Source organism: Phragmites australis, chromosome 3 (genome assembly GCF_958298935.1).
Source record: "Phragmites australis chromosome 3, lpPhrAust1.1, whole genome shotgun sequence".
Lineage (NCBI taxonomy): Eukaryota > Viridiplantae > Streptophyta > Magnoliopsida > Poales > Poaceae > Phragmites > Phragmites australis.
In genome coordinates, this window is record NC_084923.1 from 38473017 (window position 1) to 38483968 (window position 10952).

The following is a 10952-nucleotide window of genomic DNA, read 5'->3' on the forward strand; positions in this document are numbered from 1 at the left end:
ATTATGAAAAATTATAAAAAAAAATATTATAGAGCATACTACGATCTAGCGGTCAAAGAAATTTCAGTCAAAAATATAATCTATAGAATGAGAAACGAAAAAGGGAAATTTCATTCTGCAATAAAATTTATCTTTTTTTGTTTCTCAATGTAAAAGTAATTGTTTGAGTTGAAATTTTTTGAGAGCTAGATCATAGTATCATCTACAATATATTTTTTTTAGATTTTTTCATGACTATTTTGATGGTGTTGAATTTTGAGAGTAATAGAACGCAATGTTCTTTATTTTTAATCTGTTGGCCTTTGGAAGGGTGATATCTTCATTTTTTTAAAGATATCGTCCATGGGGGGAATGATATCTTGTTATCGTCCTTCCGATGGGTGACGGTAACCTATTTTTTTTAAAAAAAATACAAATGGGCATCTAGTTTTGCATTTTTTTTATTTTCAAAATAAAAAAAATATAAAACTCGTGGGACACACTTCAAGATTAGGCCCGTTTGAATCTTTTGGCCTATCTCTAATTTTTCTATGGGCTTGAAAAAGGAAAATTAGAATTTGCTACGCGGGTCCTATTATTTATACAGTAGGCCTTGTAGTGTTGTGAGGCCCGTTGACAAAGCAGAGACAAGCCCAAAGGCGCGAACTAGCCGGAATGTTGAAGCGGCGCAGGAGAGAGACCAGCATCTGACTGCCCTGCTTCCATTGCCTTGTTCTTCAGGAAGAAGCTCTTCTCCTGTCGTCCGCCTCCAAGATGGGGCTGCTCAGCATCATCAGGAAGATCAAGCGCAAGGAGAAGGAGATGCGCATCCTCATGGTGTAGGTTCCCTCCCTCAAGCCCCCATTTCCGTTCGACTCCATGTGCATCCGTTCCCCACGGTTCTTGGTTTCGGTCGGATCTAGTGGGAGTGCCGTCGGCTTGTTCTTGGTGGGGGGTGTGATGTGATGTTCTGTGGGTTTACCTCAGGGGACTGGACAACTCTGGGAAGACGACCATCGTGCTCAAGATCAACGGGGAGGACACGAGCGTCATCAGCCCCACCCTCGGCTTCAACATCAAGACCATCAAGTACCACAAGTCTGTGCCCCCTTCTTTTCTCTCATTTCTAGTCTTTCCAGTTTGGCTCTCATGGATGCCCTGCGACATAATCACATAAGGTTGATTGCTTTAGAGTGGAGTGTTATGTTAGGCCAAAATCCCAAATGGAAAACCTTGTTTCGTACATTAAAAGGTGATACATTTAATCAATTGATGCAGCTTAGTGCCATCTGTTGTATGTTGGAATAGGAAAATCTGGCAGTTTGACCTTCGTTGTGGTTATTTATCGACTCATTTATTGGACACACATTCATTTGATACGACGCAGTGAGATCTCTCACCCAACACGTTTTTCTCGCCCCGTTGATTAGATTGTAGTTATTTTCTTGAGTTGTATATTAAAGTAGACAAATCAGGAACGTAAATTATGTGATAGAAGGGTCCATTGAAGATGCTAAGGACAAAATTCAGCAATGCTTCTGTATAACCCTCACATATTCTGCCATCAGACAAACAGTTTCAATGTTTTACTTCCATGTTTGTCAAACTGTGAAATAAAAATTGCATAGGCTAGCAATTTGATAGTTCAGTTTTGCATGTTGGTTCATACAAAATGGGGACTGGTTAGCACTTTGAGGCTTCCTGGGAAAGTTACCTAATATTTTTGCTGCAGGTGCATTTGCATTATCTGAAGTACTACAGGTTTTACGTGTAGTGTTGAACTTTAGGAACATTCATTTCAGCAGAAGTGTAGAAGCAATTTTTGAGCAATGCAGATTGCTGCCCCTCATTGCCGTTTGCCAAAATACTAGTCATGACAAATCGGGCGATCATGCTTTTTTCATGTTACCGCAGGTGGAATTAATTAATTATGTCACTTAGTTGATTGTTGCAGATACTCTTTGAACATATGGGACGTTGGAGGACAGAAGACTATCCGGTCTTATTGGAGGAATTACTTTGAGCAGACTGATGGGCTAGTTTGGGTGGTTGATAGTTCAGACATACGAAGGCTTGATGATTGCTGTGCTGAACTCCACAATCTCTTGAAAGAAGAGGTATACTATTGCCAGACCTAGAAGCGATGGTGATGAACTGTCTATTTTGCTCTTCAATGTTTCCACCTTGTTATGGTTCTATAAATTTGCTGCGTGAAGCCATTGTTGTCCTTAATGCCATGGGTAGATGACTATGATGTTTTTCTGTTAACTATATTTCGTTTGAAATGGCTCACCTATAATTGAATAGTGCTATCAGATTAGTATCATAGCCTTTTACTCAGTGTTAGAGGTCTCTTGGTTAATGAACTGGAAACTGAGTATTTTTTTCTCCAATCAGGCATTATATTCAAAGCCTTTATGCATAATAAGTGTTCTTGGGCTTCTATCCTTGACTTCCTTTTTTTAACTTGAAATGGTTCTGAAACAGCATTTCAAACACTGAGGGTCATGCTGCTCAATAGAACTATGCCATATGGTTGGCAATAATGAACACTCAGTCTCTGTGCCACCTTAAGCTAATAATTTTACCTATTCGGACAGTATTCTAATTGAATTATTCTTGAAATTTTGATTTTAACAGAGACTTGCTGGAGCTTCATTGTTGGTTTTTGCAAATAAGCAAGACATACAAGGAGCTCTAAAACCTGCTGAAATTGCTAAGGTAAGAAAATTCCAGTCCCACGTCTATATTAGAGACTTAAGATTATCTGAGTACATCTGGTATGCTTTTGTTGCACACAGGCTGCACATCAGATGGATGTCATAGAACAGCTATATTGATTTTTCCCATGCTCATTTACTGTCAATAGCATCATTCTTGGCATATACTGCACTCTTCCTGTTCTCATGTTTGACAATATTCTACTTACTTTGATGTGGACCCAAAAGGATATGCTGAATTGAATGCAGTTTTCATTAGTTATGCTTTTGAATATGGATGTTCCGAAGCGTCCAATTTTGATGTGTACTGTGATAGTTGTGTCCACCCATTTGTCATCTATTCTGCATTTTTGTTCTCTCCAAAGTAGGAATCTGTAAACTAGATTCAGTTGCTGTGTAGTTCTCAGATAGTGTTTGTTGGAACCAGAGTTCTAACGTAGGGGATACCAATGGCGGATCGGCGGCCGGGGCTTGAACTGACGGCCAGGCGCCGTAGCGAAGTTGCCGCGTCGCCGAAGACGAACGAGAGAGAGAGCAGATGGAAACGAGAGGAAACAAGAAAGTTCTGTATTTCTTCTTGCTTGATTCGGTTGATACAAGCCTTGCTATTTGTAGCTGAATTCGAGAACTAAATATCCTAACAACCCAAAGGAATCCCTAAACCGCCTAACTAATCAAGTTATCGATCCTATCTGGAGTCCTTGATCTTCCTGCCAACCAGCGGAAACCTTCAGCCGCGTTGGCGTTTGTGACGTTGTTAATAGGTACGGCCAATCATAACAATATCTCCCCTCCTCCTGGAACAGCTCATCCTCAAGCTGCACTTCCGGGTAGGACTGTCGAAACGTATCGACCGGCTCCCAAGTCGCGTTGGCGTCGTCCGAGCCCCTCCACTGAACAAGTACATGACACACACCACGGCGAAGGCTCGCACGCAGAACGTGCTCTGGTGTTGGCAGCAGTCGTCCATTCTCCATGTGCGGCAAGGCCGGCGGTCCCGAAGGCGGTGATCCATGGAATGGCTTGAGGAGCCCAACATGAAAGACATCATGGAGTCAAGCCCCCTCTGGCAGATGCAATCGATAAGCCACCTTCCCAACACGAGCCGCCACCTGAAAAGGTCCCGCGTAACGGCATCCGAGCTTCCCTGTAGGTTTGTCAACCAATGAGAGCACCGGTCGATGAAGGAGGCGGAGCCAGACCCAGTCGCCGACGGCGAATTCCAATTCACGGTGATGGTTGTCGTAGTACCTTTTGGCATATTGTTGCGCCTGGAGCAGTCTGTCCCGGACTTCGGTGAGGAAAGCATCACGCTCGCGCCACATCTCCTCTACCGTGCCAGTTCGGGTTGTACCGGGCGTGAACGGAACGAGCGTCGGCGGTTCACGGTCGTAGACCACTCAGAAGGGCGTGGTGCGCAGGGCTGAGTGGAAGGATGTGTTGTAGCAGTATTCCGCCCATGGAAGCCACTTCAGCCATTCCCGCAGTCTATCCCCGGTGATACAACGCAAGTACATGGCAATGGTTTTGTTGACGACCTCCGACAGGCCGTTTGTCTGCGGGTGGAATGCCGTGCTCATTCGGAGTTGGACGTCGGCCATCTTGAACAAATCGCGCCAGAAGTGGCTGGTGAAAATGGGATCCCGGTCGCTCACAATGGAGGTCGGAAACCCATGAAGGCAGACTCGAAATGGCCGTGGTGAGTGCGTTAAGCAGTTTTCTCCACGTCGTCCGGGTGGACACGGACTTGGTGATAGCTCGAGCGGAGGTCCAGCTTTGTGAAGTAGCAGGCGCCATGAAGTTCATCTAGAAGCTCATCGACCATCGGAATCGGGAATTTGTCTTTCACCGTCTTGTCATTGAGTGCCCGGTAATCCACACAAAATCTCCATGTGTTGTCATGTTTCTTGACTAACAGGACCGGAGCTGAAAACGCAGAGGAACTCAGGCGGATGATGCATTGGTCGAGCATGGTGGCGCACTGCTTTTCGAGCTTGTCCTTTTGCAGCTGAGGGTATCTATATGGGCAAACTGCAACTGGTGCGGTGCCGGGGAGGAGGTGGATTCTGTGGTTGCAAGAACGTGTTGGCGGTAAGCTGACGGGCTCGGCGAAGAGGTCGTCAAATGTCTCTAGTAACTGGTCCATTAGCGGCGTGCTCGTGGCGCGCACAGCGCGCACGGCCAAGGGTCCAACGTCATGGCGAGGGGAGCCCAGTCCTTTCCAGAACACCCGACGGTCACCACGCCAAAATGCCATGCACAGATCTTCGAAGTCCCACAATATCGGCCCCAACGTGCGGAGGAATTGGACCCTGAGAACGAGATCGTAGCCTCCCAAGGGAATGGAGTAGCAGTGGATCGTGAAGTCCTCCAGATCGATACGCATGTCGACGCCGCGACAGACGCCATTGCGCTGCACCTTGTCGCCGTTTGCCACCGCTACGTGCAGACCCGAGCGAGGCGCGAGGTCGATGTTGACGAGCTAGGCGACGACATGGTTGATGAAATTATGGGTGGAACACGAGTCGAGGAGGACGACGAATTTGTGGCCATTGATGACCCCATGAAGCTGCATGGTGTTCGCTGCGCGGATCCCCGTTAGCGCATGGAGGGAGACCGCTGGGGTGTCGGTATCCTCTGCCGATGGCGGGTCCTGGTTGTCCTCGTTGTCGTAGTCTGAGACCTCAATGTAGAACAGGCGCTGACACCGGTGACCATGTACGTATTGCTCATCACAATTATAACAGAGGCCTTGTTTCCAGCGCTCGGTAAGCTCCGTCGGCGTGAGGCGGCGGAACTGGCGCGGAGGCGTCGACGAAGGGGCACCTGGTGTGGTCGTTGTCGGAGGCGCTGTCATTGACTTGGGCACGAACGGGATGGGAGTGGAAATACGGCCTGGCTGGCGTGGCGATGGTCGGCTCAGATGTTGTGGCGCGGTGCCGTCCGGAGCCTGAGTCCGACACTCGTATGCGCGCGCGAGGCTCATGGCCATCTGGAGATCGTGAGGACCATGGAGTTCTACATCGATGCGCACACAATCCGGTAGACCTGCAGTGAACAACTGCACTTGTTGCATCGGGGACAGGTGATCAGCGCGGCACAAGAGCTCTAGGAACTTCTCTTGATATGCTTCGACCGTGCCCTGGAATTGGAGCCGAGCTAGCTCGCCAAGCAGGTTGCTCCGGAGAGGCGGCCCGAAGCACTGATTGCAGAAGTCTTTGAAACGCTCCCATGTCGGCGTGCCCATGTCGCGCTCGAGCATGAAGTACCAATGTTGCGCTATGCCGGTGAGATGATAGGAGGTCAGCCAGACCTTGTCTGCTTCCTAGGTGTGTTGGCCGCGAAAGAACTGCTCACAACGATTGAGCCATCCGAGCGGATCTTCCTTGCCGTCAAACGTGGGGAATTCGAGTTTGTGGAACCGGGGAACGCTATTGGCGGCACCTATGGGTGGTGGAGCAGGGATGTTGGTGGGAATTGGTGAAGGTGAGGGTGGGAACTGGATTTGGTGGATGGGAACGGAAGTGGCGTTTGGTAGTTGTGGCGAAAGCATGCCCAATGGTGGAACGCTGTGGGGTGGGGCGGTGGTGGCTGTTGGTGTTGATGTCGAGGGCGGCGCGACCATGGCGGCAGGAGCGTTGTGCTCGGAAGTGGTGGAAGGACGCTGCTCTATGATGTTGATGCGAGAGGATATGGTTGATATCTGCAGCGCCATGTCCGCTAATTGCTTCTTCAGGTCGACCATCATCGTGGTCATGGCTTCGATGGCTTGAGTCTGCGCCTGCACTGCTGATACAGAGGCCTCTTCATCACGGGAACCTGGCATCTCTGATACCAGATTGTTGGAACCGAAGTTCTGCCGTAGGGGATACCGATGGCGGATCGGCAGTTGGGGCTTGAACTGACGGCCAGGCGCCGTAGCGAAGTTGCCGCATCGCCGAAGACGAACGAGACAGAGGGCAGATAGAAACGAGAGGAAACAAGAAAGTTCTGTATTTCTTCTTGCTTGATTTGGTTGATACAAGCCTTGCTATTTGTAGCTGAATTGGAGAACTAAATATCCTAACAACCCAAAGGAATCCCTAAACCGCCTAACTAATCAAGTTATCTATCCTATCTGGAGTCCTTGATCTTCCTGCCAGCCAGCGGAAACCTTCAGCCGCGTTGGTGTTTGTGACATCGTTGATAGGTATGGCCAATCATAACAGTGTTACAGCACTCATATGAAAAGCAGATTCCGTATGCAAATTGGTGTAGAAGAAGCCACTGTTGTGTGATGAAAAGTAGGATTGCCGTCATCGGCAAAGTATCAGCAATTCATACAGATAGCGGGGGAAATAATATCTTTGCTCTGTACAAATAAGGTCTGTGCTAATATTGGTGTTATGTTGTCCCCGGCTAAGCAACAACTTGCTTTTTTCTGCTTTTTGTTAATGTTGACTCGACGAAAGTGATAGTGTTATTGCAGTAATTAGCCTTCCTGGTCATGTGAACTTCCAAGCCATGACATATTTATCACCGTAGGGACCTAGTAAGGTTACTGGTGACTTAACACGGTGAGACCATGTACAAAAATATGCCTTTTGATTTCTAGAAGTCACCTCCCATAAAACCTGTGCCATGGAAAGGGCTCTAACACGGTGGCACCATGTCTGATTATTGTGGCTTTGTTCTTCTATATGTTGTTGGTTAGATTCAGCATGCTCTGGTTATTTTATGGGGCATTACGTGCTGCTGTATTCAGTAATCAAACTTCAAACTTTCGATGTGATAAAGTCAGACATTGTAAAACCAGTTGCTTGTGCATCCTAGTGCTAGTAACTAAAGGATAACGTAATCTGGAGTAGCATTGTTGATAACGTTTGGTTTCATCGTCTGTTTAGCTCGTGTTGCGACGGCAGAAAGTGCAGTTTCCCATTTGCTGTATTTACAAGGTTCGGGGAAGCAAAATTTGTAGTTCTCCACAGCAGATTGCCGACTGACTCGTCTGCCTTTCAGGTTCTCAATTTGGAAGTGATGGACAGAAGCAGGCACTGGCGAATCGTGGGCTGCAGCGCTTATACCAGCGAGGGGCTTCTCGAGGGGTTTGACTGGCTGGTCCAGGACATTGCTTCTCGGATCTACGTCCTAGACTGATAAACTGATCTGTTAATCTGTAGCTTAGTGTGTCATGCTGTCGAGCATCATCAGAATGTGAAAGTTCAGCTGGCGTCTAGTTTGTCACGCTGTTTAGCACCGACCAGAATGCGAAATGGCTCACAGCTGGTGTTTTGCGAATGGTTTGCTCTCCTCTCGTCGTAGCATCGCGCAAATTTTTCCTTGTCAAGGAATATCTGAGCCTGTCTCCTAGGATCCTAGGAACTGTGAGATGAGTTCAGTTGGAAACTTGGAAGTGTCACCAGCTACACCCATCTGGTTTCTGATGACGATACCTCTGCCATTTTTAACTACTGGTTTCTTCCGTCGACTCCTCCACTTTTTTTTTGGAAAAAACATACATATTGATTCATTCATTAAAAACAGAGTACATAGATTAGGGGAAAACGTCCCTGATTACAAGTAGCCATCCAGCTCTACTGGACTACAAACTCTTACTACTCAAGAGACTCAACCCGAAGAGTAGAACTTGACATGAGTTTAGATCCCCGATCTGGCACGGACACAGATCCTCTGCAGTTGCCACTGGCAACTGCAGAGAGCTACAGTGGAGTGCATTAGGAGCACTCCACAGCCCTTGATTTGGAGATGGATGGATTGGATCAATCGCTACAGTAACGCTACAGTACCTGGTACTACGGTACAGATTCGTGCTACAGTAGAATTGAGCACTGTTGATACAGTAATCCACAGTAAAAAGTGATTAATTAATGCAGAGAACTGTAGCAGCAGACTCATATTACTGTGTAAACAGTAATCCTCTGCATTAACATCATTAATGCAGAGGATCCGTGTCCATCTGGCACAACGCAGAAGTGGCTGAAGTCATCGGCGGCCCGTTGTAGGCACCGCGATCAAGGTCTCCATTAAACGGCAACGAAGACAGGCGCTAGATTCATCGGGCTCAAACTATAAACACTTTTTCAGTAATAACAAACCGAATATGCGACGAACGAATCAAATGTGTTCTAACCAGATATGGGACGAACTGACCCCCAAGGTGACCAGATCGCATGGAAGCAATACTGAGGTGTGTGGGATGGGCTTAGGTGATGTGGTTGTGGGAGTCGGCAGGGCAGGGATGCGAGCGGCAGGGGGAATGTCTTCATTCGAGCGTGCCGATCTGCGTAAACAAATTACAAACGCATCTCGATCGATACGAAGTGCTGTCCAGGGAATAAGGCTTCAGAAATGCAGATCAGGGAGACAACCAATCAAGCAAACATCATCCCAGAGCAGTCATCACATGAGCACAAAGAGATGCGAACAAAAACCTTGCTCACTCATTTTCTTCACTGCGCAAACCACGACAGTTCATCACGAACCTCACAAGGGTAACACCATCACGCGGAGGAACCAACACCTAATCGAGAACGGTAACACAATAACGATAGATAAGTAGGATAACTTGGCCGCCAGGGGCCCCACCCATCAGTTCCTCCAGTTGCCGCCGGAGTCACCGCGGCTGCCACCGCCGTAGCCACCGCCTCCGCCGTAGCCACCGCCTCCTCCGTAGCCGCCCTCGCGGCGCCCGCCGTAGCCGCCGCCGCCTCCACCGTAGCCGCCCTCACGGCGCCCGCCGTAGCCGCCGCCACCGCCGCCTCCGCCGCGAGACTGGGCCTGATTGACGGTGATGTTGCGGCCGTCGAGCTCCTTGCCGTTCATGGCCTCGATGGCGTCGAGCATCGACTGCTCGGAGGTGAAGGTGACGAAGCCGAACCCGCGGGACCTCCCCGTCTCCCTGTCGTTGATGATCTGCGGCGAACAAATCACGAAACAAAAACAGAGCTTTAGCTTATGCATCGCTTGAAGCAAACGCAGATCCGGACCAAGACACGGCAGATCTATGAACTACACCACAGATCCAGCTCATTCACCGCAAAACCCCAACAAACGGAAGGGCACAGACCTTGGAGTCGACGACGTCGCCGTAGGGGGCGAAGGCCTGCTTGAGGGAGCCGTCGTCGGTAGCCCAGGCGAGGCCGCCGACGAAGCAGCGGTACTCCACATCCGGCGCCGCCATTTCCTGCCGCTAAACCCTAACGAACCCGAACCTAGTAATGGACTTGGTACGAGGGGGAGGAAAAGCCAACCCACCTCTAAGAGAGCACGAGGTGAAGGTGTTGCCCTACCCCGCGAATTTATAGCGACCGGGTCGCGACGTGCGCCGTTGCGATCGGATCACACGGCGGAAGCGGAGGATGAGGATCCCAGGGCCGGGCCCACCGCGAGGACGGGAGGATTCTCGAGGCGAGATATTTTGCTGGACGCGTGATGGACAGTAGGGTTTTTCGTGGGCCGGACTAGCGAGATATTTCGCCGACATCGTGATGGGCCTAAGACCAGGCTTCTTTATTTTTATATTTTCTAGTATAAATATTAATAAAAATATATCTCAGCCAAAAATATTTGTAGAAATAGGCGTCTGCCACTCACTGAAAAGGCTGCAACCCTTTTAGATGATGGTAAGAGTGTCACGGTGGCACGACCAGCATCACCTAACCTTTACCACCCCTGAGAGGACGGTTAGGGCCCACCCTTGGCGTATCGCCTCTTATCGCTCTCTAGGGGTCGGTTAGCCTCTTACCATCCTTTCAGGGGGCATTTAGGATTTTTTCATGATACTTTTGTATATGCTAATTTGAAAAATGTTGTATATTCATTTGGCGAAAAATGTCAGGCGCTAACCGCCCTCTCAGATTTTTCAAATTGTTGTATACGCTTCACTGAGTGGTTCATTTTTTCTTTAGTTTTTGTTTAATGTAATTTTAATATTTATTTATTTAGTTGATGTAAAATTGTGAGTTTTTTTTTAATGAAGTAGCGTTAGGAGGATATAAAATCTAATTTATCAAACAATAGTAGTTGTGAAGCATAATTATCGGTTAACCCGGCACGACGGTTATATACACTGATAAACATTACATGGGACATGGGGTTTTCGTCGCTGCGCAAATGGGTCTTAACCATAAAGATGACGACTGTAAGACCCCCATTATCGGGATCTTATGTGCCTCATGTATCAGTCTCTGGATTACGTAGCTGATACGCACAGTATAATAGTTGTAGTATCACAGTCAAACTTTATATGTAAAT

At 48.1% G+C, this 10952-nt stretch overlaps 2 protein-coding genes across 2 annotated transcripts; one reads left to right on the forward strand and one right to left on the reverse strand.

The window, feature by feature from the left end:
- Positions 1–647: 647 nt before the first annotated feature.
- LOC133912996 (ADP-ribosylation factor-like protein 2) lies at positions 648–8156 on the forward strand. Its single transcript, XM_062356018.1, has 5 exons — positions 648–818; positions 967–1077; positions 1934–2096; positions 2620–2700; positions 7698–8156. Exons 1-5 carry the CDS (start codon positions 754–756, stop codon positions 7833–7835), a joined length of 558 nt encoding a protein of 185 aa, XP_062212002.1. The 5' UTR covers positions 648–753; the 3' UTR covers positions 7836–8156.
- Positions 8157–9117: 961 nt separating this feature from the next.
- LOC133912997 (glycine-rich RNA-binding protein 2-like) lies at positions 9118–9978 on the reverse strand. Its single transcript, XM_062356019.1, has 2 exons — positions 9766–9978; positions 9118–9611 (listed from the first exon to the last, which is right to left on the reverse strand). The coding sequence occupies exons 1-2, from the start codon at positions 9877–9879 to the stop codon at positions 9288–9290; spliced, it is 438 nt and encodes a 145-aa protein (XP_062212003.1). The 5' UTR covers positions 9880–9978; the 3' UTR covers positions 9118–9287.
- Positions 9979–10952: the final 974 nt, after the last annotated feature.

Bases quoted from the DNA above. Each gene is read 5' to 3' on its own strand.
- LOC133912997 (XM_062356019.1), bottom strand. From the start codon at position 9,879: ATGGCGGCGCCGGATGTGGAGTACCGCTGCTTCGTCGGCGGCCTCGCC. The intron at 9,612-9,765 runs GTCTGTGCCCTT...TGTTCGCCGCAG, and splicing joins GCGACGTCGTCGACTCCAAG to ATCATCAACGACAGGGAGAC.
- LOC133912996 (XM_062356018.1), top strand. From the start codon at position 754: ATGGGGCTGCTCAGCATCATCAGGAAGATCAAGCGCAAGGAGAAGGAG. The intron at 1,078-1,933 runs GTCTGTGCCCCC...TGATTGTTGCAG, and splicing joins AAGACCATCAAGTACCACAA to ATACTCTTTGAACATATGGG. The intron at 2,097-2,619 runs GTATACTATTGC...TGATTTTAACAG, and splicing joins ACAATCTCTTGAAAGAAGAG to AGACTTGCTGGAGCTTCATT.